We start from the raw sequence: 27,987 nt of genomic DNA on the forward strand, positions 1-27,987 counted from the left end.
TAGTCCTTGCTCCTGAGCGCTCTGCTCCTGGGAGTTCTGGAGAGAGTGCGCCGGGACGGTGGAGCCCCGTTCTGGCCGGGCCGAGTATGGTTCAAGGACCTGATTTCTCTCCTCGACAGCGCTCCTCACAGGCGGAGGGTATGATCTTCCACCCCCGCCCGGAGCCTAGCGTTTCCGACGCAGCGTCTCGTTCCCTCGAGGAACTAGGGTTACATACGTAACCTGAGACGTTTTCATACTTCCAAGTTAAGTAGCTTGGCTTCTGTTGGAAAAAATAAGCTCCTTAAAATTGCAGCATACTCAAGAGCAAGCACAGAAAGAGTGGGACCTTTGAGACGATATCAATTACAAACCATAGCCGTTCTGAAATGACATGATACTGAAAGCTTGAAAACTAGCAGAAGTCAAATGTGCTTTCCACATCACAGCTGGATGGGAAAGTAGCTCGCGGCCAAGCGTTTCCAGCGATGTGTGTTTTGGTGAGTGTGCACATCGACGTGAAACAGGACTCTAGAGATAACATGACAGCACAAACCCTCGCTTGACTCCGGCCTGCAGCCGTCAGCTCCTGCACACACGAGCGGCGGACCAGGGACATGAAGAGCTGTTTTTTCCCCTGTGGTTTGAGGTGAAATCCTGGGACGTGGCCCGTTCACAGCCAGAGCCACAGACATGCATCACGGGCTGTGTCTGGAGACTGACAGTAAATGATACATTCCAGTAAATTACATTAGACAGAGCAGCAAAAAGCCTCTTTAAACAATAATGTTCATTCTACAAATAGAAAAGTCAAAAACAATCCCTCTGGCTCCTCTGAAAATATGATAATATTTGAACATTAATTATAAAAAGTGACATATTTCATGCTTAAAACCAGGTTAAAACCTGAAACGTGTCAGTTTTTATGAAAATGTAAAAAAAAATTTTTAATATGTTTAATATGCAGAGACATCTAATAGCAGTGACATTTGTTCAACCAATGGTGTGAGTTTGGGGTGGGGCTATTTGTTAGCTGACCAATAACAGATGAGGGAATTGTCTGGGGAAACCTGTTTGAAAATCATTATTTTTGCAGCTCTGCTTGATGACATTGGTGGGTTAGAAAGTATACATATTACAAAAAGGATTACATTTTATTATAAGAGCAGGACTGAGACAATTAATTTGTCTAGACGTAATAAGTACAAGATAAAACAAACTTACCGGCTAGAGTGAATGTGAGTGAATGTGTATTGTGTATTCCATTGTTTGCAGTATTCTGGTGAATGCAGAGGCGCTGCTGCCTGAGGGGCGACTCAAAGAGACATGTAAACCTGTCTCTGTCTCCTCTCACTGCACATTTAAACAGACATAAATCACAGCAGTTTTTCATCCTGATTAATGTTTTATGTCCAAAGTGTTGCTGCTCATAACTTCAAGGGTCCAAATGAGCCATAAAATTATGACCTGTGCATAGTTTAAACAGAACATTTCCCTCATAAACTGTGATACAGAAAGTCAGCGATGCAGAAATCGTTCGGACATGGACAAACATTTAGGAAGTCTCTCTGAGGAAACTGTGAGGACTTGCAATGCACTCGTATATATACAACATGACAAATTGTGAGAAGTAGTTAGTGACGGATTTCATCGCTTAAAGTTTTAGTCAAGCTCTTTTCAGTAATAAGGAAGACCACATTAAGTTGTCACAATTAATATTTACTCCTGTAAAACTTTGAGTGAGTATATTATAGCAACATACTTTAAAGTCATGGATACAAAAAAATATGACTAACATTTCCAGCATTACTGCCCAGGAAAAAAAGACACAGCGTTCAAATGATAGTTTCCGACAACATAGTGGGGCATGTTGTCCAGGCATTAAAGGGGTCATATGACGTTGCTAAAAAAGAACATTATTTTGTGTATTTGGTGTAATGAAATGTGTTTATGCTGTTTAAGGTTAAAAAAACACATGATATTCCACATACTGTACATATTGTTTCTTCTCTATGCCCCGCCTTTCAGAAATGCGTTGATTTTTACAAAGCTCATCGTTTTGAAAAGCGAGGTGTACGCTGATTGGCCAGCTATCCAGTGCGTTGTGATTGACCGAATTCCTCAAGCAAGTGATGGAAATGTTATGCCACTTACCATACTGTGATGCCATGTCCCGACGCAACGAGACAAAACCAATAAAACCCATTACAAATGAGGCATTTGTAGCATCCAATGGGGACATAATTACTGATTATAATGACTTATACTGTCTTTTTACGTGTTGCGTTGCATCGCGCCGCGTAAACATAAAACCATGTCTGCATTTATGATCGGAGAAACGACAAACAAACAAGCGCTACTCTACACTGCTCAAAACTCGCGTTTGAATCATCAGTGGCAAATTCTTTAAATATGAAAACGTACTTACAGGCTGTGAGTAAGCATTATTTGTCAGAACATTGTAGCATTGTAACACAGCATTGTAGTCTACTCTCCCAGGATCAGGAAACAGTCTTCGTCCTTCGTAAAATGCGTTGCACACACACAAATATATGGGTTAAACTGTTCTGGAACAGTGTTGTAAATACAACTTAACTACTGATTATTAGTCGTGTCCTCCTTTGGAAGGCCAAACAAAGTTTTTTCACTTTCATAACGAAACACACAGCGTCTCCACGACATGGCGGCGGCAGCAACAATACTACAGCGAGAATCAAAGTTACGCCTTCGTTCTTTGTGTGAACATTTGGGCGGTGTTATGCAAATCTTCCCACACATTGACGTAGACATGGGGCGTGGACAAGTCTTAACTTTTATAAAGAATATCTCTTTGGGTTTGAGACTTTAGTCTTTGCAACTTTAGGGATCGTATCTATTCACGAACAGCTTGTAACACTCCAAAGAGAAAGGAAAACTTTAAATCGCATCATATGACCCCTTTAAAGGGTTAGTTCACCCAAAAAATGACCTAAAAAAGACCTTTGTTTATCTTTATCTTAATTTGTGTTCCGAAGATGAACGAAGGTCTTATGGGTTTGGAATGACATGATGGTAAGTAATTAATGACATAATTTTCAGTTTTGGGTAAACTTTCCCTTTAAATCACCCATTATATGCTTTTTTTTCTGTAACAGCATTTCGTAACAGCAAAAATGTATAAGGTATTGTAAATATCAAATCCTTTTTTTGACCAATAATTTATGAAAATAACCTTGTTGCGAAAACACAGTTCAGCCTTTTAGTTCAAATATATTTTAATTAAATCACTAATTAAATGTTGCTTAAATGTGTGGTTTACATGTGGCCACAAAAGTTTGTCACTAATCACTAAATAAAACAAAAACTAAATCTAAATAAATAAATAATGAATAAATGCCATTCAGTCATAAATAATATGACTGAATCAACCGAATCAGTACAGTAGGATATATAACTTTTAGGTTAAACTTTTATGGTCAGTAAACTTGAATAAAAACAGTTCGGGGTTCCCACGTGAACTACATTTTTAGGTTACCTGACAACAGGTTTTACATCGCAGAAACCGGTTTAGGACTGAACTGTTAAGCATGTCACTAAAGCACTCTTGCTGATTAAAAAGTTTCCTTTCAGAAGCAGTTCTGTTGAGTCCTTACACGTGTTTCAATGAACATGAGAAGGAATTCAACAGGAAATTTAGGGAATAGATTACAAAAAAGCCAGTATTGCTCTGATATCACTCAATTTCTGAATTGGCACTTCTTGCAGAAACTCGGTTTGCAGAATTACCCTTGCTCAGTCTCCTGACACATGCTTTGGCTCCGATTCCACCGGGCGTCCCGCCAGAAAGCCACCCTGCAAAACAGAATAAATTGCTCTGCAGTGCAAATAAGACATTTCAGCTTCAAGTATGCAGTTCGCTACAGCCTGCGAGTATGAAACAAAGTGTCCCCCACAACACGCTCAGTGTGTGCAAGTCACCGCACACGTCACGTCTCCGACTCGCCGAATATTGAATGGATGGGAATGTCTGCTCAGGGACCAATTGACGGTTGAAACTTAAAAAGGGGTTCAACTCCCCACGACCTGTGCACTGAAGCCTGGTGAACTTTGACCTCTCTCCTCATTATCTACCACTATGGCTGTGCTCGAGGCTGGGGTGATAAACTCTGACCCTTAGTTTTTAACCTGGAAGGGGGAGTCTGGAGACGAGCCATGTAAGTTCTTGTTACCAGATGCTTTTGTTTTGTGAACTCGAGGGAGGACCTATGCTGAGTAAATGACAAAATCATATTCGCCACCTCAGAGATCAGGTCTAACACACATCATTGTGTGGGTGATGTCAGTGGAGAATTTCAAGCCTCAGCCAATCTGGTCACGGTTTGTTCTGTTAGAACCACCACCACACAGGGATCGAATAGAGCTTCCTGTATTTTTTGCTGAACATATGAATGACTTTTCCAAACCTTAACAAGCCACATCCCGCATTCTTCCTAATTACTCAGTTAAGCGGATCGATGATGTGATAGAAGCATGGAAGCTTTCGCAACAGAATATATATGCCTGATACTTTGCTTACAAAAATGACAAAAAATAAATAAATCCTGTAGAAAACAAAAACCAATATCAACTGACAACTGTTACCAGTTGTCAAAGAAGAGATGGAGGTAAATATTGTCCAACTACATTTTTGTCGAAAATCTAATTAAAAAATACATTTGATCAAAAATATTGTAAAGTATTACTGTGAAATGTTAAACATTAATTTAAATAAAATTATTCCAAAATCTCCAGTCTTCAGTTTCACATGATCCTTCAGAAATCCTGTTAATATGCTTATTTGGTGCTTTCATTTTTTCATGGAAACCATGATACATTTTTCAGAATAGAAAACAATAGAAAATTCAAAAGAATATGCAAAGTAAAATGATGAAGATATTATCAAGTTTAATTTGATTAATAAAGAAAAATATTGGCCATTATATGATTGTTATGCCAATTAAGTAATGGTTGTGCAAGAAAAACTATTTGCCTGTGGGGTATCTTACATAAATTAATCATTTTTAATGATGTTTATCACTGAAAAACAAGAAAAAAAAACTAAATTGTAATGTTTTTTGTGGTCCCACTTTATATTAAGTGACATTAACTACTATGTACTTACATTAAAAATTAAGTACAATGTACTTATTGTGTTCATATTGTATTGCAAAACACTTTTGCTGCTACTGAGGTGGGATACGGGTAAGGTTAGGGACAGGTTTGATGGTATGGGTAGGTTTAAGGGTGGGTTAAGGTGTAAGGGATGGGTCAACTGTGTCATTATAAATGTAATTACATAAATCAATTACAGATGTAATTACATGCAGGTATTTTTAAAATATAAGTACAATGTAAAAACATGTATGTACACAATAAATGCATTGTACCAAATTATTAATTTAAATGTTAGTACATAGTTGTTAAGGCCACTTAATATAAAGTGGGTCCTTTTTTGTATTGATAAATGTGAAATTGTGTATATGTACAGTAAACGTGTTATACAGTAATATAAAAGTCCACTGAACAGAAAGCTGATACCCCAGTAGGTGTCACAATAAACAACTTTAGCTTCACTCGCCATGTGTGACGTCCACAGTTAAAAATAAGATCAGCAAATAACTATCAGCTCCAAGAAGGTCACGTACAGCTGTTTGCATGTTCCAGTGAACATTTTCACTGTCAAACTGCTGAGAAGTATGTTTTCACAGTGACCTATTAAAAGTTTACCCCTGCATTCGTCTTCGTACGTCTGCGGTGAGTGTGAAATACTCTGGTTTCTATAACATCCTGAGACATCCTGTGTTGGAGAGGCCAAAAATATTTTCTCAGGTCCAGTGATATGCAGTTGTACATACACTAATGACAGCACAGATCTATAGGGATGTGATTTCACAGTGATAAACCACTGAAAGTCTTAATCTTGTTTTTTAACTTCCCTTCCTCTGCAAGGAAATAAAACTAGCAGCTGCCAAACCTCTCCCTCTCATGGCTTCAAACGCTGCGGATTAAGCTCTATTAGCACTGGCCTGCTGCCCCCGCATGAGTCCAGCACTGCAATGAAACTGCACAAAACCAAACCCCCTTCTAGAGCTGTTAGAATTAACAAATATGAAACATTCCACCCTTTGTTTGTTTGTGGTTAACCGAAGATAGGCCTCACTGGTACATCTTTCACTGTACTCATTTATCATTGCTAATCACTTCACATAACAGTTCAGTGCACCAACAAAGAATCAAAATAATAATGCACTTATTCATAACCTTTCAATTATACCTGTAAACAGGAGTGAACAAAACTCACTCTATGTGTTTAATCATCCCAAGCAGTCTGACACAGCAACATTGGTTCAAATAATGGCACAAGTGGCATGAGGCAGGACTGTTTGTTAGACAAAAATACATGTAGTAAGGTTGAATTAGTCATATTACAGGTAAATTATATTTCTGACTTGAATGATGTTACCACTTGAAGCATGCAATATTTTCAGATTTCCCAAAAACAAGTCTTACAGTTCTCTTTAAATACCTAAATGTTTTGGCTAAATGCTCTAGACACTAACTTTCCCTTTCTTTACCCTGTAGTTTCAAAAGTGTGTCCACCCTGTGACAACGAGTTGAAAGCCGACACCATAATGGAGCACTACTGCGCCAGTGATTTTGGTAAGATATTAACTTTTATTGAGACATTACATTTGACAACTTCCATAACTTGTCTCTAGAGGAATAATCTCTTTATAATAACATAAAAATATGTGATAAAAAAATTTATGAGAAAGGCTGTGGTTTGCTTGCATGGGAAAGTGGCCACATTTATATTTAGGGTGAACATAAAAAATGACCTCAAGAGAAAAAACAGATACAATATGAGGTGGTTCTGCTATGCATTGCTTTAACATTACTGTGCAATAATATAAGATTATTATTATTAAAAATAATAAATACAAATATTTTTTATGATTAATATTCATACTAAACTCATATATATACAAACCCAATTCCAAAAAAGTTGGGACACTGTACAAATTGTGAGTAAAAAAGGAATGGAATAATTTACAAATCTCATAAACTTATATTTTATTCACAATAGAATATAGATAACATATCAAATGTGTATATATATAGTATTATTATTAAAAATAAACATCTATATAATTTTATTATTATTTTTAATAATAATAATAATGTCATATTGCATGGTAATGTTAATGCAATGCATTGTACTGTATCTGTATTTTCTCATTTATATATATTTTATTTATATCAACAAAACATTTTATTACTGTAACAGTTTTCAAAGCATGGGACACATTCACAGGTTTGGAATGGACATCCAGTTTTCAACGGTATCAGAGGATTCCTGTTGTAATAGTTTTGGATTCTTTATGGTTCGTTTAAAGTGATGTATTCTGACAGGAGTTCCATTGATCTGTCAAAGGTGAATCTCTAGAATGAGTCTCTGGCATTGAATAAAAGAGTTTCAAGGTTAAAAGTCATTAAAAAAGCCTTCCCTATAGAGAACAGAGGATTACAGCACAGTAAAGCCACACATACGCCTGACTTATCTTTGGCTGTGAGGCCTATTGCTCTTGGATGTGCATGCATTTTCCTTAATAACTATGACAGATGACACTAGAAAATATTGTTAGTAGTAGTCTGAGTGTTTTATGTTGTAGATTTTACACATTAAAGTCAGAAAGCGAAGTCCAGACGTCACAAAATGAGTTATAATGTTTAAAAAATGCCACTATTTATGGCTCTTGAGATATAATACTTTGCATAATGAAAGCATAATGCATGGCAGGATATTACCGCTTGATTCATTTCTTCCCTGATCGCCATATAAAAGGGTTTCAAGGTTAAAAGTCATTTGAAAACCTTCCCTATAGAGAGCAGAGGATTACAGCACAGTAGAGCCATACGCCTGACTTATCTTTGGCTGTGAGGCCTATTGCTCTTGGATGTGCATGCATTTTCCTTAATAACTATGACAGATGACTAGACTAGAAAATATTGTTAGTAGTAGCCTGAGTGTTCGATTTTGTAGATTTTATACATTAAATTCAGAAAGCGAAGTCCAGGCATCACAAAAATAGTTTTTAGAGTGTTAAAAAAATTCCATTATTTCTGGCTCTTAAGATCTAATACTCCACATACTAATAGCATAATGCACGGCAGGATATTACAGCTTGATTAATTTCTTCCCCTGATCGCCATCTCATGCCATTTTACTGGTACCTGCTCACGTGACTTGTTGTTTGTTGACTAGTGCTGTACAGTTTATTAAGATTGTAAGCTTAATTGCGTGCTCTATTAGTCTTATTTGATGTTATGGCCAGTGTAGCAGTAATCAGTGTATCAACACATACTGGACAGCAACACACTTATCAAACAATTTAAGGTTTGTGCAGCATAAGGTTTTAATATGTTATATAGTGCTGAGGAAATTAATTGTTTTTAAGTTTGTTTTTGAGATTTTAAATGACTCGGTTTTGTTTATATGTGATTTGTCACTCTCCTTTTTTAGTGAGAGCCTTTTTATGTCACAGAAAAGTTCTCAGGTCCTCAAATAAATAAAAAATGTGAAAATAATTTATGTAATAAAATTCCTTCAAATATTTAGTATTTTCAGTGATTACAGTTAAGTACAATGACTAATGACTGAATTTAAAAAGTTGGTGATCTATTTATTTTAGGACAGAACAAAGTATCCCACTATAAAAGGGATTGTTGTTCCAAACGTCTATAGCTTTTCCTTCTTTTCAGGGACACAAAAGAAGATATTTTGAACAATGTCTTTTTTCCCCTCCATACATTAAAAGACAATGTGGTCCAATGTAAATCATTATATGGAAAAAAGACAAACTCTAATCTTCAATCAAACTAAATACACATTACACAATTGTGTTATTTTCATTCATTCATATTTTATTTTAAAAAGCTTCTTTCACTTTTGCAGCATTAGTGTGGGCAACAACTCTTTAAACCTAATATGTATAAGCACCATTTTATAAAAAAAAAATGTAAAGGGTGGGAAAAAAGTATTTAAAGGGTGGGGAAAAAAACTGTGACCTCATAGGTTTTAACTCATGTTTTCCTCTCTTTAATGGTGATTTTAACCTTAAAGATGAATGATTTTTAATCACGTTATACAAAGAATGCCTAATTAGGCTAAAGCGCAGCAATAGAGACTCGTTTCTTTAAAGATTCATCACAGCTCTGCACTGACAGGCCTTTGAGTTAAACAAAAGCCAGAATAATTAGCGCATTACCCTGAATCAGCTAATTGTATATACAGTCTATATAATTTCTAACATTATAAATGCTATTAAAATGGTCCAGAATGACTTCAGAGTTTATGTTGGTCTACAATTTTAATCGTTTTCGCAGGCTAGGCTAAAATTTTGACCCAGGTCAGTTAGAAAATAGAGTAGTAATTATTGTTTAATAATGCAAAACAATAATGTGAATTGTTTGTTTTGACGTCACCTGCCAATACAGAATATTTTCAACACTAAATGTTATTCCATCTGTCTCTATTGATAACCCCTCACCCCCAAAGCCCTATTCAAGACTATTGCTTTGGCTCTGGCTTTGCACATATAGGCAAGGTTTGGTTTCCGAATTATTGAAAGAAGGCTGCAAATGCTCAAGGTGACACTTTTCCTCCTTGCCTTCCTTCATCTGCTGTCAGACCTACTGCCAGCAATTTAAAGCAGCTCTTGTGGTTTCGGCTTGTCACCACGATATTGCCCAGGCGTGCTCACTCCCCACAAGCATTATGGGTCATGAGCGATCACCTGAATCAGAGAGAAAAACCCCATGTCCAGTTGAACTACAGTTAGCAGTTACAGTTATTTTGTGGTTTTGCAAGTACTTAGATGTGACTTAAAGTTAATGTGTGCCTTTTTACAGTGGAATCTTTTAAAATACATTAAATCTGTCTGCTATATACAGAGAGACAGATATAAACATCATTCATTTGAATCCCAATTTTCCCAAAAAGTGTAAATAAAAACTGTGGCTCTGGGAGACTTCAGACTTTTTTGTTTGTTTGAGTGGCCTGACACAGCATCAGCACTACTTTCCAAACAACAAGACTTCTTATAGACTGACACTGAAGGAGGGACATTTCTATAGGCACAAGAAATTAATAAAGAATTGGCAGCACTTTTGATTTGACTAAGCAACCACCAAAACAACCTAGCAACCACAATACATTAAAAAGGTCCTAGAATTGTGGCATCGTGTACTCACATTTTCTTTCGGCCTTCTTTCTCCATCTTTAATTTATTTATTTACTTATCTTGTCATACACTCTTTTCAGTTTCATTTTTTTTTTATTCAAGTTTATACTTTCAATTCAGATATTTAATCTTTTTTCCTGTAAGAAATCTCATAAGATTTAAAATAATATTTATGCCAAAACCAAACATCCCCATGCAGATGAACTAAAACTGTTATCAGTGTGACCATTTAAATGTTCAGAGATGCTTGAATGTTTATGATAGTAGACAAAAAAGCAAAGCTTACCTCGATAATGCTGTTAAATTCTCTAGATGTTTGAGGACAAATGCTGTCATTGATTAATGTGCTTTAAACAAGCTTGCAGAATGAGTTCTGTTCCACAGTATCAATTACAGGTTTTACTTATCACTTTCATATTTAATGTCAAATGCAACTTTTTCACTTTTTTTTTTAAAATTTAAGTCATTATTTACAGATACCTATTAGTGAGTTGTTAAGCATTGCAGATCATTGAACCTGTGAGTTAAATTCAAGAACCAGATCACTTTGACTTATGAACTAATCACTGATCAACTGATTCATTGAAAACATCTGAGCCAAATAAATTTATTTAAAAACTCTCATAGTCAAGGAGAGCTAGGAGAATAAGATTTTCTTATGAAAAACGTATATTTCTGTTTGTTGAAGCCATAGGATTAATTAATACGACTTGGAATATACTGTAGAATATGAGTAATTTTGATCACTTTTCTTGTCATTTTGATGCTTGATCTTCAGTTCTATTGAAAAATTGACATTCAGTGCTGGTTCACAAGATAATTTTTGAAAACCTTATCATTTTTAAATCATAAAAAAGGAAATAAATAAACACTATTTAACTTGTTTACCTGCTTGTCATGTGATCATTAACCGACATCAGAGAACCGTGAACATGCAAATATGTTGTAAATTACTGAAAGTTATCTGTATTTTATCTACAGCACTCAAGATGAAGATTAAAGAGGTGAAAAAGGAAAAAGGCGACCGCAAGCTCATCGCAGCACAAAAGAAGAAGAAGGTTCTGAAGATGGGAATACTGAGGAAGAAAGACCTGAAGAAGCTCACGCTATACATCAAGAATGGAGCAAACTGTCCCTGCTCGCAACTGGACAATCTCGGGAGCAACTTCCTCATCATGGGCCGCAAAGTGGACCAACAGTTACTGCTCATGTCCATCCACAAGTGGGACAAAAAGAGCAAGGAACTCAAGTTTGCCATTAAATACATGAAGTCTCATCAGTGTCCCACCTATCACGCGGTCTTTCAGTGACCAATGACTCTTCTGTCTATAGCGGGCCCTGCGTCTTCCAATAACGCTTTCAGAGACCGTATCCATGCCTAATTCCGACAGTTAGTACAGATGTATTTCATTACTCAAGAAATGGCTTTTGGAAACTGCTTAGGACTTAATTCATCAATCTATTACAGCTACATTCTGTTGGAAACTGTCTCTACATAAAATGTATTGTTTATGCAGCAATCAGTACACTTATGAGGCTCATGCATATTTTAGTGATACATTCCTGGTTCCCTCATTCAGAGCACAAGCTATGAGACTTTCGGAAAGACATTGACAACCCTTTTAATCGATGTGAGAAAAAGAAAATTGTGAACAAGAGCTGCAGTCAGTTAATGAGCACATATTTGATTTCAATGGCCAGATCCCAATCAGGAACAAACATAGTGCCAACTGGTTTTTATTTGTATCTTTTATTTTGTAGACAAGGAATACATTTTTTTTTATTATATACTACGAAGATACAGTCGTGATCATTAGCGCCAGGATGGGACATGACTCGTGTTGTGGCTTGAATCGTGGGAGGTAAGAAAGCTGATGGATTGTAAAGTGTTGGTCAGTACAGTGGCCCAAATACTCCAACCGCAGCCCTGTGAGCAAGTCCGGACCATTTCTCTGCTCAACATATCAGCCAAGCTTATGACAGACTCTGGACTCATTCAAGCAGTTTGGTTGGTGAGGTGTTTGTTCATGTTTTCTATTCAGTATGCAACATTATTTTTTTACTAAAATTATTATATATTGCTACAAATATACATACATTACATGGTATGGAAAAAGCATTCCGACATTACATCTGAGTTCACTATAATAAAAGTTCAAATCTAACTCTACTAGTCCTGTTTAATCAGAGATCAGGAACCTTTTTAACAATAGTATCTTATGTTGTTGGTGACCTTTGCATATCACAAGGATATTGTCAGTTTGTTATTTATCTTCAGGAATTAATAGTTCCCCCAAAAATGAAATACCTGTAATTTACTCTCACTCTAATCATCTCAAACATCTGAATTTCACACAAAAGGAGAAATTTACAGTGGAAAATGACTCTGTCTGGCTTTAGGAGACTTTCTGTCATTTTTGGAGTTTGGCAGCATATATACCACATTCACTTTCATTGAAATAGAGCATCTCCAAAACATTCCCTGAAGATGGCAGAATTTTAGTTTTTGGCTAAACTAACCCTAAGGCAAAGTGCTATTCATTAAAACGACACTGCATGACATAAATACACACCAGAACCACAAATGGAGATGCAATGAACTCAGTCTAAAACAGGGAATGTTCACAATCAGATAAAGACTTACATGCATTTCCTTTTGCCAACAGTTGCTCTTAAGAACAAACCTAAGTGCCAACCTGTTTAAACAAGTCAGGCAAATGCCCAATTCAGTGCTACTCTCTGTAAAAGTGAATAGGCAATGAAAAAAACAGTGGAATTTATCTGAGATCGAGGAACAAATGCCTCCTCCAGCCTCCAGTGGATACTGGTATTGTCCTTCATGGATAAGCAACCTCTCATTACTGGCCTATTGTTTGTAGGGATCTGCCAGCTCATGCCACCCCCACCTCACATTCAAACACTCTCCACACAGCTTACATCACACCAAACACAACACCACAGTCTGATCTGGGCTCCCTCTACAGAGTCACAGTGCCGTCTCAAACATCAGCTGATCACCAGAGGTGTTACAGACACATTCGTGCTGTACAATTACAGGATGTGCACCACCATATAGTTTTATACATACAGTATATGTGCATGTGTTTCTGGATATAGAAATATGTACATATACACAAGATTTTAGTACATCTTTGGTTTGGCTACATCTGCTAACAACACATCCTGTTCTAAAAGGTTTAAAAATACTAGCCGGCATGAAATGAAAAGTTCACCCTATATCTGTTTTCTAAATGCATTTAAAATATTTTAAATATGTTGTCCAGTGAAACAATGCTGCAACGTTTCTCTGGTAATGTATGCAGGACTCACATTTAAGCCTTCTTTTTTGAGTGCAAAGCCCACATCTTAAAATCCAATCAGCAATCGATGCATAGAACCAAGAACCTGCCCTGCATTTTTTTTCTTTTTCGATAATGTTACACTCGGTTGTACATCTATCGCTACTTCTGATTCATCACAAGATTCACTGATAAAATGGTACTTGTTGCAATTTGTTTATAAGAACATAAAGGCTTTCCAGAGTTCTTTAAACTACTACAATATAACTTTTTATTCCAGCAGGTCAAGAGCTAAAGCTATTAAAATTTGTTTATCATTCACTCACCCTCATGCCTCTTTCTTCTAAAGAAAAAAATAATAGAAATCTTGGGGTCCATATGACTTGTGTGCTATATACAGAGTCTTCAGAAGTGATGTGATAGCTCTGTGTGATGAACAAAATAAAATTTAAGTTCCCTTAAAAAAAACGAATAGTTCTCTCACCTGTGCTCTATCACTCATACCTAGGGTTGTTTTTAAAGTAAGTTTCTGCACCCCTACCTCCTTCAGATTAGTTTCCATTATCTCTCTCTGCCTCTGGTATCTCCTACAGTGTAGAATTACATGCTCCACTGATTCCTCTTCCTGACACTCCTCACACAGACCCGTCTGATGTTTCCCTAACTCCAATGGCTCAAAGGGGGCCAGGGATAACTTCTCGAGAAGATCCCACGCCAGATCCCATGCTGAGAGACAACCGGTGCACAGAAAATCTCTGCCCCTGTTTTATCCCGATTTATTAACAATTTATGTTTTATGTTTACGCAGGACAATGCAACGCAATGCATAAAAAGACAGTATAAGTCATTATAATCCATAATTATGTCCCCACTGGATGCAACAAATGCCTCATTTATAATGGGTTTTATTGGTTTTGTCTCGTCGCGCCGGGACATGGCATCACAGTATGGTAAGGGGCGTAACATTTCCATCACACGCTTGAGGAATCTGGCCAATCACAACGCACTGGATAGCTGGCCAATCAGAGCACACCTTGCTTTTCAGAACGATGAGCTTTGTAAAAAATCGACGCGTTTAAGAAAGGCATTTCATTACACCAAATACACAAAATTATGTTCTTTTTTAGCAATGTCATATGACCCCTTTAAACGCCTCATTAAAATGACGAATAATAAAAAAGACTAGAATGACAAAATACGTAGCCAAATGACAAATTACAGAATCACTTAATTAAGATGATTTGTCTGACTTGCTTCTTGAAAAAAACAACAACCATACAAACAAAAACAGGTCAGCATCAGGTTCTACAGCACTGGCAGCTTTTAGTAAAATGATGTAAACCTTTTAAATATGCACACAATACCACACACATTGGGCCTCATTCATGAAACATGAGCAGGACTAATTTTTGTGCAATTCGTTCATAAATCCATCTTTGCGTAAATTGTTGCATTGAATTGACAATGAAACAATTTAAGTAAGAATGTTTTTACGGATGATTTGCACAGAAATTCGTTCTGCTCATGTTTCATGAATTAGGCCTGATGAGTACATGTAAGACAGGGAATTACAGAGACAGGATGCTTTTGAGTCCTGGCACCAGATTTTAGCTGAAGGAAAGCACAAGAAACAGTGAGATCAGATCTTTTCCATCAAACGTTTTAACACAGCATGTTTGGAGAGCTCTAGGCTAAGTATCTCTCAAACAAATGATGGTCAGTTTTGGGGAGTAACAAACTTAATAAAAGTAATGATATATTTTTTTTTTCAGTAGCATGAAAGTAATGCATCTGTTTTCGAAATTTACTGTATCCCAAAATGCAGTCCACTTGACTCAACCTTCCCTTTCCAGTGTAATGCAATTTTAAACATTTATTCATTAATTGTTAATCCTAAATATTACATAATGGAACTTTTACACAAAAATTGTATTAAAAGTTTTTATTTATAACTGTAAAGTTAACTAGACTGTCACTCACAGGCAATGTGATAACCACATGAAATAATTGAACATGATCAATCAATCAGTCTGTCTGTCTGTCTGTCTGTCTGTCTGTCTGTCTATATAATGAGATTTCAAGTTTTCCTTTCTCTTTGGAGTGTTACAAGCTGTTTGTGAATAGATAAGATCTCTAAAGTTGCAAAGACTAAAGTCTCAAACCCAAAGAGATATTCTTTATGTAACCGGGGAGGGAAAAATGACCTGATATTTAAATGTTTAATTAAGATAAACAACATATATTACGAGAAATACATTTACAATATAGACACTGATACCTGTTTCTTATAATCACATTGTGATGCTGGCGCTTTAAGCTTTCAGCGATTCAAGATAACGTCTGAGATTTAGTCTCGTGAAAGCGCATGTGGGAGTAGCGCCTAGCCGAGTGTACTGCTTTGCTTGTGTGTTTGAGAGATAGAAGTGATATAAACTGTTTAAAACGCCAAAAGGTGATAAATATTCACTTGTATTCGTGTCATATTCCATCAGAGAGTAGTATACAGAGATGATTGTTTTGTGATTTGCAACCATTGATGAGGATTGATTGCGAGCTCTCGTGGAGAGTGAAAGAGAGAGTTTTGTTTGTGTCTCAAATTTATTGATGAATCATAGAGCGTAAGTGTTGTATTTGCTTATTTCATAATATAATATGCTATGAAAATTGTATATGGTGGGAAAACTATTCGCTGTGTAATAGTTCAGTAATGCTTTTTTTGTTGATTATCAGAGGGGTGATATAACGCTGAGTAGGCCCTCTGTGAGATCCGGATTGTGTTCATTAATACAGGGTGAGTGATTAGTGTTTTATATTGAAGTATAAATCTTTATTTTGTACATTTTATGCAAGTATTTTGAAACGTATGTAACTTGGGTTTGTGTTGAATTACTTGTGTTCCAAATTCAAGATTAATCTGTGGTAAAGCTAATACTGTGCTACTGTGTGTAATTCAGTGATAATTCGAATGATACATGTGGCCTTATGTGTGCATCTGTATTTTTTTTCAGGGGTGTAAAGGCCACTACCGTTGTCTTGTTTTGCGTTTTTTTGTTGTCTTTAAATGCCACACTGATTGTTTAATTTCTTGTTTTATACTTTTATACTTTAAAGAGTGGAACTAATTCTCACTTTGCCTTATTTTGTAACATAACACATCCTCAACCCCCCCAAAAAGCCAAAGCTACTTTTAATGCTGTGTCCCATTGGTCACAGTCGAGAATAAAAGACGCCAAGCTGAAGTGTTTGCCTGTGTTTGGCTCTTTATTGTGCAGTAGGCCATTGGCTGGCAACATTTACAAAAGTTAAGACTCGTCCACGCCCTCCTAAAACGCCTCATTTAAACACGCCCCCACGTGTCTACGTCACTGTGTGGGAAGATTTGCATAGCACCACCCAAATGTTCACGCAAAGAAAGAAGGTGTAACTTTGATTCTCGCTGTAGTAGTGTTGCCGCCACCGCCATGTCGTGGAGACGCTGTTTGTTTCGTTGTGAAAGCGAAACTACTTTGTTTGGTCTTCCAAAAGAGGACACAACTAGAAATCAGTGGTTAAGTTGTATTTACAACACTGTTCCAGAACAGTTTAACCCATATATTCGTGTGTGTGCAATGCATTTTACGGAGGACTGTTTCCTGGGAGAGTAGCCTCCAATGCCGGTTTTCTGACAAATAATGCTGACTCACAGTCTGTAAGTACGTTTTCATATTTAAAGAATTTGCCACTGACAATTCAAACGCGAGTTTTGAGCAGTGTAGAGTAGCGCTTGTTGTTTGTCGTTTCTCCAATCACAAATGCAACTCGTAAAAAGACAAGTCATTATAATCAGTAATTATGTCCCCACTGAATGCTACAAATTTCTAATTTGTAATGGGTTTTATTGGTTTTGTCTCGTCACACCGGGACACGGCATCACAGTATGGTAGGTGCGTAACATTTCCGTCACACGCTTGAGGTATTCGGCCAATCACAATGCACTGGATAGCTGGCCAATCAGAGTGCACCTCGCTTTTCAGACTGATGAGCTTTGTAAAAATCAACACGTTTCAGAAAGGAGGAGAAACAATAATGGGTAACACTTTATAATAAGGTTCATTAGTTAAACATTAGTTAATGTATAAACTAACATGAACTAACCATGAGCAATACATTTGTTACTGTATTTACTAATCTTCACTAACGTTAGTTAATAAAAATACAGATGTTCATTGTTAGTTCATGTTAGTTCACAGTGCATTAACTAATGTTAACAAGATTTTAATAATGTGTTAGTAAATGTTGAAATTAACATGAACAAAGATTAATAAACGCTGTATAAGGGCAGTTCATTATTAGTTCATCTTAACTAATGTAGTTAACTAATGAACCTTATTGTAAAGTGTTACCCAATAATGTACAGTATGTGGAAATAATGTGTTTTTTGAACCTTAAACTGCATAGACACATTTCATTACACCAAATAATGTTATTTTTTAGCAACGTCATATGACCCCTTTAATAGTGAAGTGGTAGCATCACTAATTTTTAACCTTTATGTTCTTTTTAAGATGGATTGAAATTATATTAGAAATTAAAAATGAACAATCTTTGAAATTCAAATTATTCTAACATTTATATACTACTCTTTAAAAATTGGGATTTTTTTTTTTGCTCAGCAAGGCTACATTTATTTGATCAAAAACAGGGTAAAAAAACAGCAGTATTGTAAAATATGATTACAACTGTTTTCTATTTTAACATTTTAAAATGTAGAAATCATTCAGAAATCATTCTAATATGCTGATTTGGTCAAGAAACATTTCATATTATAAACAATGTTGAAAACATAATATGCTTAATATTTTTGTGGAAACTGTGATACATCTTTTTGCAGGATTGTCTGATAAATAGAAAGTCCAAATGAACTGCATTTGAAATAGATGAAATAGAAATATAAAAAGCCTGTCACTTATGATCACCTTTAAGGCATCATTGCTAAATTAAAGTTAAAATAAAAAATCTTATTGACCCTAAAATTTTGAACAGTAGTGTGTGTATGTTTCTCTGGCATAAATCAAGCCAAAACGCATTCAAAAATTGCAATAAAAATTATTCATGTTTTATACTTGGGTGAAGCCTCAAACACAACATTTTTCACAAGATGGGCAGTCTGTAAGTAGTTTTAAAATAAGAATAAGACATGAAGTATCAAATTAACACTTCAATGTTAAGCATATTTATGCTAGTGAAATGGCTGAATAAAATATGAGGGTTATTTATAAATTTTTTGGTCAAATGCAAAAGCAGTCTGAATTATTCTAATAGATCACCAATGCACTAAACTTTTTGGAGATGTTTCTTAGAGCCCTGCATGGGCCTCAAATTTAGGCTCTAGCCCGGCCCTGGCCAGAGACGCTCAGGCCCTAGCCCGGCCAGTGTCCGACAACTTATCAGAATTACCGGCCCATGCCCGTCTTTTTTTCCCCTTCTCCCAAAACAGCTTATACTACTGTTTAAGCTATTAAAATAGTTCAGTTTTGTATGTAATAGCAAAGTGATTATATTTCGTTTCGTTTTTTATGACGTTAATTTAAAAAACGTTTGGAGCATTTTTTGTTCGCTAAATATAAGTTTTTGTTTTTTTAAAGTAACGACCAAGCGGCCAGTGGCAGACAGTGAGCCTATTGTATGTTTGATCAATTTAGCCTTCTCAAATCATCACGACTTGCCTAAAATAAAATCTATAGATATAAAACAGTTCAAGCATATAAAAATGCTTAAACGTTAAACCTAGATAAATGTGAGCTATATCCAATAGTTTGTACGGAGACGCTTTGGAGGACATGGAGGCACCAGCGTGATCACTTGCATTTTTTTCAGTGGATACGCCGTCATTTTTGCTCATAAAGAGCTGAAATGCAGGGCTCTAATGTTTCTAACTCTGCAACGGTAACACGATTTAGAACACAGAAAACAATAGAGTGGATATGTATCTACTCAGCTAAAACAAAACCGGGATCTTATTGTTAGCCAACAATGAAAAGAATTAATCACCTGAATGTACAACTTGTGATTGAGCACTTCAGGTGACTCTTTTAACACAATAAAGTATCAAAATGCCATTACAAGATGAAATACACAAAGTAGGTGGCCAGTTTCACATTGTGATACTGATATACTTTCTCTACAGGGTTGTTTTCATCTTATCTTACCTAATTTTTCTGTAGAGTATTTGTTAGCACAGCTAGCTACACTTTTTGAGTAGCTTGCCCAAGCTGGCTGGCACTGTAATCTATGCCTGCTGTCTGAACTATGAGTCCAATGTCAGAGAAAATCACAAGGAACACTGACGATGGCAATGATTCAAACAGATGGTCTATTCTAGTTTCAGCCAGACACAAAGCTGTAACACATTTAATCTGTGGTAAAAAATCATGATGAGCATGTGACACCACATATACATAACTGGAAACGGAAGATAAAATCAAGTCACCACTAAAAAATAAGATGTTGGTGTGTCACATTAAAGAGAAACATCTATTTGCTAACAGTAAATACTGTCTGCAGCTGTACAGTCTTCCAGAGCAAAAACAAATCACAAATGAGGTCTGTTAAACATCTCAATTGTTTCTCCTAGACAGTAATGAGATTAATTGAATTTCTGTCTGAAAAAAAAGAATTTGTCTACTGGCAAAAAAAAAAAAAAAAGATAATGAATCTTAAAATCTCATGTGTCTCCACTTTGTATGTCTCAAATTTTCCAAGATACCAAAGACTGTGATCAAGTCACCAATTTCATTTTTTTTTTTAGAAATTTGCCATTGCACATCTTGGTCAACCACTCACTAATGGATGTATTTTTCTTTTTATTATAGACATAATTGCATGAATGCCTTTTTCAACCCATTCCCTCAAACCGCCTACTTCCATCATTTCACAGTCCAATCAATTCCCAAGGGATCAAAGTCCCACCCTACATTTTTTTCTAGTTGAATATCCTGTTTCACTCAAAAATACATCAGATTACATAAGTAAGATCGCTTGCGAAGAGCATGACTTTAATTTTATAGCTCTATCTTCTCACTCTATGCCAACAATTGTCTCATTTATTAAAGGATTAAAGGATTTCCATGAGATTCTCTGTGAGCACCTGGTTCTGTGGGACCAGCATGGATCTGTCTGCTGACCCCAGAGAGAGGAAAGTACATCCACCTGGCTCTCGCCCAGTAACACTCCTCAATGCCTGCATTCAAGTGCACAGCTGAACCATAATGCTGTCATCCCACACTTCACATACTGTAGGTGTTCCCCTGGACTCCATCTGTAACACTGAGCTCAGGTTGCTTATGCCCACAGGAAACAGAAAGGAAGAGAGCCTTAAAGAACTTTGCAAACTTCACTTTAAGAAAAAAAAAGTTCATTTGAAGAAAAAGTAGCATTTTTACATTTACAGTGGTGCCCAAAATTATTAGAACACTAGTATTTTCACCAGCTAAAAAAATGGTTTTAAGTCCATTATTTCTCTCTGTAGTGTGTCAGTAAGAAATATCAGTTTACATTCCAGACATTCATTTTGCCATTAATTGCAATGATCCAGTAAGATTTTTGTTTGCACAAGGAGTCTGACAACACACAGTGCTGTTATAAATAGATAAAAGATAAATAATGTCATAAATAGATTTTTTTATCAATTAACGTCTATTAACTAAATTAAATCAACATTTGGTGTGACCATTCTTTATGTTTAAAGCAGCTTTTGCCCTAGGTGCTGAGAGGCAAAACTCCATGTAACAGTTTTAAAGTTGTGATTTGTGAAGCGTGCCACTGTGAAAACTGTAAGTCTATCCCTCACAGCTGCATTTTCATCCACGTTAAATTTAATATGGTGTCTAACCTTACTAAGGTGTATAAATGCATGCATATAACAGAACTCATATTAAACCCAAGCTAAAACCAGACATGCAGACCTGAAATATTGGCAATATCTTTGTTCTGAATCAGGGGCTCCACCTGGAGGAATCTTGCAGCCCAAATTTGCTGGCAAACCATTCTGGTAAGATGGGAAGAGCAGGTTTGTATGATTCACAACCTTTCATTACACGCTCAATCACTGTCACAATATCTCCCTCTCACTTTTTAATTTACATCCCTGCCTTACCCAAACACATCCATCCATTCGGTTGTGTCACTCCAAGGTTATCAGCTGCCAAGCCATAGCAAGTCATGATTACTTCCCTTGTCCAATCGAAGGTGGAAACTTCCAAGGAGAGTGTGTTAGATTCTTGGACCGACCAATCTGGGAAAAGGTTGCAATATTATTTTGCTATATTGTGGCGTTTCTTGCTTTTGAAACTTTATAGGCAAGACAAAAGATGTCACATTTTACCTGTGAATGTGAGCATGTATAGTCAGAGTGAAATGTGATGCAGTAAAAAGATAGTGTCCCACCAATTAAAACGCCCATCTGTTCTATCTATTGTGACTACTAGCCACCTTATTCTTCACGTAAGAATGTACATTTGTATGAATGTAACCATTTGTAAATTTGATGGGTCTTGCTTCCGGTCTTATTTGCTTCCAGCTATTTTTAGCTGTACACAACCGCTTGTTTTGCTGCTTGATACTGCAAATTGGTGTATCTTACCACATTATTTTAATGTATTATCTTAAAGGGATCATATGATGCTGCAAAAAAGAACAGTATTTTGTGTATTTGGTGTAATGAAATGTGTTTATGCGGTTAAAGGTTCAAAAAACACATTTTCCACATACTGTACATTATTGTTTCTCCTCTATGTCCCGCCTTTCTGAAACGCGTCGATTTTTACAAAGCTCATTGGTCTGAAAAGTGAGGTGTGCTGTGATTGGCCAGCTATCCAGTGTGTTGTGATTGGCTTAATACCTCAAGCGTGAGACGGAAATGTTACGCCCCTCACCATATTGTGATGATGCCCTGTCAGGCCGGAGCGATGATTCAAAAACATGAAAACCCATTATAAATGAGGCATTCGTTGCATCCAGTGGGGACATAATTATGGATTATAATGACTTATACTGTCTTTTTACGTGTTGCGTTGCGCCGCGTAGAGGCCAGGAGCTAGCGTGAGGAACGGCCGGAGGATTAGCCTGAGCAGAGGCGGGTGGACTTGAGAACGGCGCGGCCGGTGATTTCGACGAAGGAGCGTCCGGAAGGACATGTGACGACTCCGGGCTGGACTCCGCTTCGTCCACGGTGAAAGCCGATCTGGCGATCCACAGTGCAAAGTTGTAGTATTTCCTCAGCAACCAGCATGGATCAGCTCCAGGCATGACGAAGCAGATATCGTCCTCTTTTGGAAGACCAAACAAAGTAGTTTCGCTTTCACAATGAAGCACACTGCGTCTTTACGACATGGCGGCGGAAACAAAACTACAGCTAGAATAAAAGTTGCACCTTCTTTCTTTGCGTGAACATTTGGGCGGCGTTATGCAAATCTTCCCACATAGCGACGTAGATATGTGGGGGCGTGTAAGAACAAGCCGTTTTAGGTAGGCGTGGCTGACTCTTAACTTTTATAAAGACTATTTCTTTGGATTTGAGACTTTAGTCTTTGCAACTTTACAGATCTTCTTTATGCACCAAGAGCTTGTAACACTCCAAAGAGAAAGGAAAAATTTAAATCGCATCATATGACCCCTTTAATCATAAACACACTGGTTTGTAATGCAAACAGTTTTACCATTTACTGCACGTTGTTATTCCTCTCGTTATTTCCCTATAGCGGCTAGTGAACCAGAAGTCTCGCCCATAGGCTTACTTCCGCGAAATGATTCTTATCAGATGTCGACAGTTCTTTTAAATGAATCACACACATACAGCAGTGTATTCAGTGTAGTCTAATTCAAAAACTAATGACTCATATGAGTCTCAGTGAAGTGAATGATTCATATGAGTCTCGTTTCAGTGAATTAAAAGCAGTGCAGCCTGATACACGATCAAATTAATCTTATGAGACAGTTCTTTTCAGTGACTCAAAACATACAGCACAATCAGTGGGGTCTGATTCCCGAACTAATGACTCATATGAGCTGGTTCAATGAATCTTGTTCAACAAGACAAGTTACTGTTTGAATCAGTCTAATGAATCATCCAATTAACTGAATCAATCAGAATGGCTACTGAATCAACATCTGATTTGCACAGGGTACTGCAAGTTTCCATTCAGTCCGTCACGTTCTACGTTACGTCAGTGACTGATGAATTGGGATCTCGCCCGAGCGCCCAATCACCTTCGAGTGTTAACTAAACAAGCCAATGACAGTTGGCGTGCGTGTTTCGCCACGCGCACCCCGCCCCGCAGCGCGGGTATAAAAGGAGAGCGCGTGCAAACGCACATCAGCTTTTCGCTTCGGAGCCGAGCCTTCTACAGGACGAATCTCCGCGAGTGTTCAAGAGAAACAGCTGGCGTTGGTGTGACGGCGTATCAGCGGGGGTTGCCATCCAGGCTGCTGAAACCTCGGCGGGCTGCAGCTTCCATTCTGTGGTCTTGCCGCGACCTCCCCTGGGCGCTTCAGCGCTCTCTCTGAAAGAGTACTTTCCAAAAAATTCTAAAAGAGCTATTTCTAAAAGAGCTTCACGAGCGACGGGCGTCTTTTTAAAGATGGCTTCCCGCTTGTGCGTTTCTGGTTGTGGTCATTTCCTGCCTCCATCTGAGGGTCATGATCACTGCCTCGCGTGCTTGGGCTTACAGCACGCTGAGGCAGCGCTCATGGATGAGTCATGTTCTCAGTGCGGGAACATGACCATCGCGACATTGCGGTCCAGATACCTCCTCATTAAACGGGGGGGTATCCCCCTTGCCATGCCCCGCTATAGCTCCTCTGGTTCTCGGAGGGCTACTTAGCGATTGCCATGCAGCTTTGCCCGCAAAGCGCTGCCGCCTGGAGAGGTAGTCCACGCCTTCCGTCCAGGGCCTGTAAGTTTTCGTCCGCTCTGACAGCTAAGGCTTACAGTGCTGCTGGACAGGCCGCTTCCGCCCTGCACGCCATGGCCCTCCTGCAAGTCCACCAGGCCAAGGCGTTGAAGCAGTTGCACGAGGGTGGTGCTGACCCAGGTGTGCTGCAGGAACTGCGCACGGCGACGGACCTCGCGCTTAGGGCGACGAAAGTCACGGCGCGGGCCCTGGGTCAGACGATGTCCACATTGGTGGTCCAGGAGCGCCACCTGTGGCTGACCTTGGTGGATATGAGGGAGGCTGACAAGCATCGCTTCCTGGACTCCCCAATCTCCCAGGCCGGCCTATTTGGCGAAGCGGTGGAGGGCTTTGCCCAAAAGCTTTGCCCTCCACCTCCGCTCCGGCGCGGCCACAACAGCAGCCTTCACAACAGCCGCAGCGTGGAGCTGGCCGCAGGAAACCGGCGCAGCCCGCCTCCGCCCCTGCCAAGCCCGTGAAGCGCCAAAGCAGGCGGCGTCCCTGAGACGGGCTGTTTAGTTAACACTCGAAGGTGATTGGGCTCTCGGGCAAGATCCCAATTCGTCAGTCACTGACGTAACGTCTCCATTCCCTCCTTCAGGGAACGAGGGTTACACAAGTAACCTAGACGTTATCATTAGTATTACCCAAGTATGAAATACTTTTTAAATGAATTCTGTCCTGCTGAATTTCCATGTTAGCCCAACTTAGTTTCACTGGTTAATGCTAGTTTAACATATTTGTGACAGTCCAAATCATTAGTGAATTGGTTCGTCCAAATGGCTCTCTATATGTAGCTTTGGAAAAGTCTGAATCATTCTAATTAACTGTTTTGTCCTTCATGGTTCTTTCTCATATGAAGCACTGGAAAGTCTGATTCTTTCTAGTGAATACATTTGTATAAAATGTTTTAAATAAACGATTTGAAAACATCTCTGGATGACATGCTTTTTGAATAGCTTAATTTTTTTAAGCTACGTTTTAAATTAGAGTGCATTATACTGTATTGCATTCTTGTTAATAAAGATTAATTGTTTATATGATTAAAACTGTTCATTAATTTAAGTACCATGGCTCTGATTAAATTATGAGCTATATAATTAAATGTTTATACCCTTATTTAGCTTCATTGTAACGACTTTTTGTGAACCATAGGAGGAAAAGATGGATTTGGGAACCACTTGGCTTGTGCTGTTGTGGTCATATCAAATTCAGTGGCATTACAGCAATAGAATAGGACCTATTTCAAAAGGGTAAGAAAAAAATGAGGCACAAATATTGAGCTCTTGTGTTTGTACAGCAGATTGAAATGATTTATGTGCGACTATGTTGTTCTCTTTTTTTTCCTGCTCAGCTTTCAGAGGTTTGAAAATCCAATACCCCAATCGCTCTCACAAATTGAGATCTCTGTTCATACATGCCATGATCTCTTTCCAAGATGAGTAGTCATGCACTTCAAAGGAATCAGAAGGGCTTATCACAGTTCCAGTTTGCCCCTCTGTTTATGAGGCAGGGAAGAAATCATGCGACACATTTTAAGTGCCAAGAGAGACGTTTACAGCAGCAACCCAAGCCATATCTGAGAGATCTGAGGTTTAGCTGATATCCTTGGCAAAAGAGCACTGCGATACATCTAACACCTCACGTTCCTGGTGCTCGATCGAATGAACAGTTAGCACAAATTGAGCAAGAGAGCCTTTCTTTCTCAACACAGGAGAGATTTTTAACTGTCATGTATGGGATTAGAGGACATGTGGTGGTGGTGAGTTGGACATTCGGGCACGTGCAGCTCTGAAATGAAGACTAATTCATATTTTATTTCTGTTTTGTTAATTTATGCTCTCATGCAACGTGACACAAAAGGAATACACACAAAAAAATGACTTGCTCACCACACCAGTCACAGAAAAGTCATGGTTTCCAAATGCTGATGAGTGAATCCTGTAGTCAACATAAAAATATAGCCCACCCTACAGTACATATAGATATAAAATCAGTTTTAGATTATGTTCTTTGGCATATGTCCCAAAGTATGAAGGGGCCAAATTTATGAACGTTCTTTAACTTTGTGCACAGTATTTCAGTGCACAAAAAAATTCTGAAGTTTTAATTCAGTTTTATTAAATCTTTTGAGTGCTTCTCAATGCTGTAATTTGTGCTTTCTGGTTTTCTTGTTCTTCTTTCCTCTCGCAGCCTATGATCTGAAAATCAATAAAAAAAGTCTGCCATTATGAAAGATATACCAATACTGCTTCTTCACAGTGCATTTAGAGAATTAGCTTCTTTAGTAATTACCACTTGTCACAAATGCTGCTGATGGAGTTAAACATTTTCAGCAAATTTTCATATTTGGTGAACTATTCCTTTAAATTAACAAGATTTACAGAATAGTCACATGTTCTTGATGTTCACATAAATGTTGCCATATTGTTCACAACTAATTAGATCTCCATATAGGCATTCAGGAACTTCACCAAGGTCACGGGTAATTATGAGCTTCTGCTAATGATGATCAAATGAATTCTGAACCTTATGCTTTCAAAGTTTTCTGAAGTCGGGATAAGACTAATGAACTCTTGTGTTTAATTAAATTGGGAGTCCAGTGTTCACTTGAAATGTTTACTTAGTCTGCTGTCTCAGCTTTGGATGTTGTCTAAAAGATCAAGTCAAAAATGTAAAGACACAGCACATTTGATCCATGCACTTTGATTAACAAATAGCACTATAAAAACAAGCAGTTTCAGGGCTGCATGTCCAAATGGGATGAGCTAGTCGTTTAAATCAATATCCACCACATTCAATCATTCTATACATATATGATGTGTTAAACATCACCAGCAGCCACATTTTGTGTTTGTGTCTATTCATTCCTATACTGTAAATGACATCAACTGAAAACAGCAGATATTACATTCACATGTACTCTACGGTGTGGTCTGAAAACTTCTCTGTAGCAGCATGTGACTGTGATGTCATACTACAAACATTTAGCATAAGAAAAAACTAATGTTCTGAACACACCTCACACTGGCCCTCTTCATTTAGACTGACACAGTAATGGGTCATTACTTTCATGCCTACATGCATGACTGTTCATATAAACATTATTACATAATTGATGTCAATTGATTATTTTTAATCAAATGAATTACATGATATGCTAATTAATCAAATTCATCGCAAGCATTTATCAATATTCACTGAGAAAATCCTAAAATTTAAATACCTTTATTATTATAGCAGATAAAATCTTAATGAAAGGTGGCATTATATATACAGTGGGTACGGAAAGTATTCAGACCCCCTTAAATTTTTTCACTCATTGTTATATTGCAGCCATTTGCTAAAATCATTTAAGTTAATTTTTTTTCCTCATTAATGTACACACAGCACCCCATATAAATAATTTTATATATTAATTGATGTATTCTTTTGTTTACTGTACTTCCATATGAATGAACAGGCCTACAGGTCACAGCGATACATTTTAAGAAATCCAGCTTTAACAGAACCCAAGGC

The 27,987-nt window shown here is 37.5% G+C and overlaps 1 protein-coding gene across 2 annotated transcripts in view; it reads left to right on the forward strand.

The window, feature by feature from the left end:
• Positions 1-22,494, forward strand: part of LOC107601040 (secreted frizzled-related protein 5-like) — a 27,404-nt gene extending 4,910 nt beyond the window's left edge. Inside the window, exons 2-4 of one of the 2 annotated variants that reach the window (XR_001610876.1) lie at positions 6,580-6,657; positions 11,223-12,178; positions 22,484-22,494. Coding sequence is in view for 1 of the 2 variants with exons in the window: in XM_016293052.1 (XP_016148538.1) it covers positions 6,580-6,657; positions 11,223-11,551 (407 nt within the window). In the remaining variant the exon portion in view is untranslated. Of the gene's footprint in view, positions 1-6,579; positions 6,658-11,222; positions 12,360-22,483 lie in introns of those variants that run through there. The other variant, XM_016293052.1, reaches the window with a different exon arrangement.
• Positions 22,495-27,987: the final 5,493 nt, after the last annotated feature.

This window comes from Sinocyclocheilus grahami, unplaced genomic scaffold (genome assembly GCF_001515645.1).
Source record: "Sinocyclocheilus grahami isolate Dianchi unplaced genomic scaffold, SAMN03320097.WGS_v1.1 scaffold297.1, whole genome shotgun sequence".
Classification (NCBI taxonomy): Eukaryota; Metazoa; Chordata; class Actinopteri; order Cypriniformes; family Cyprinidae; genus Sinocyclocheilus; species Sinocyclocheilus grahami.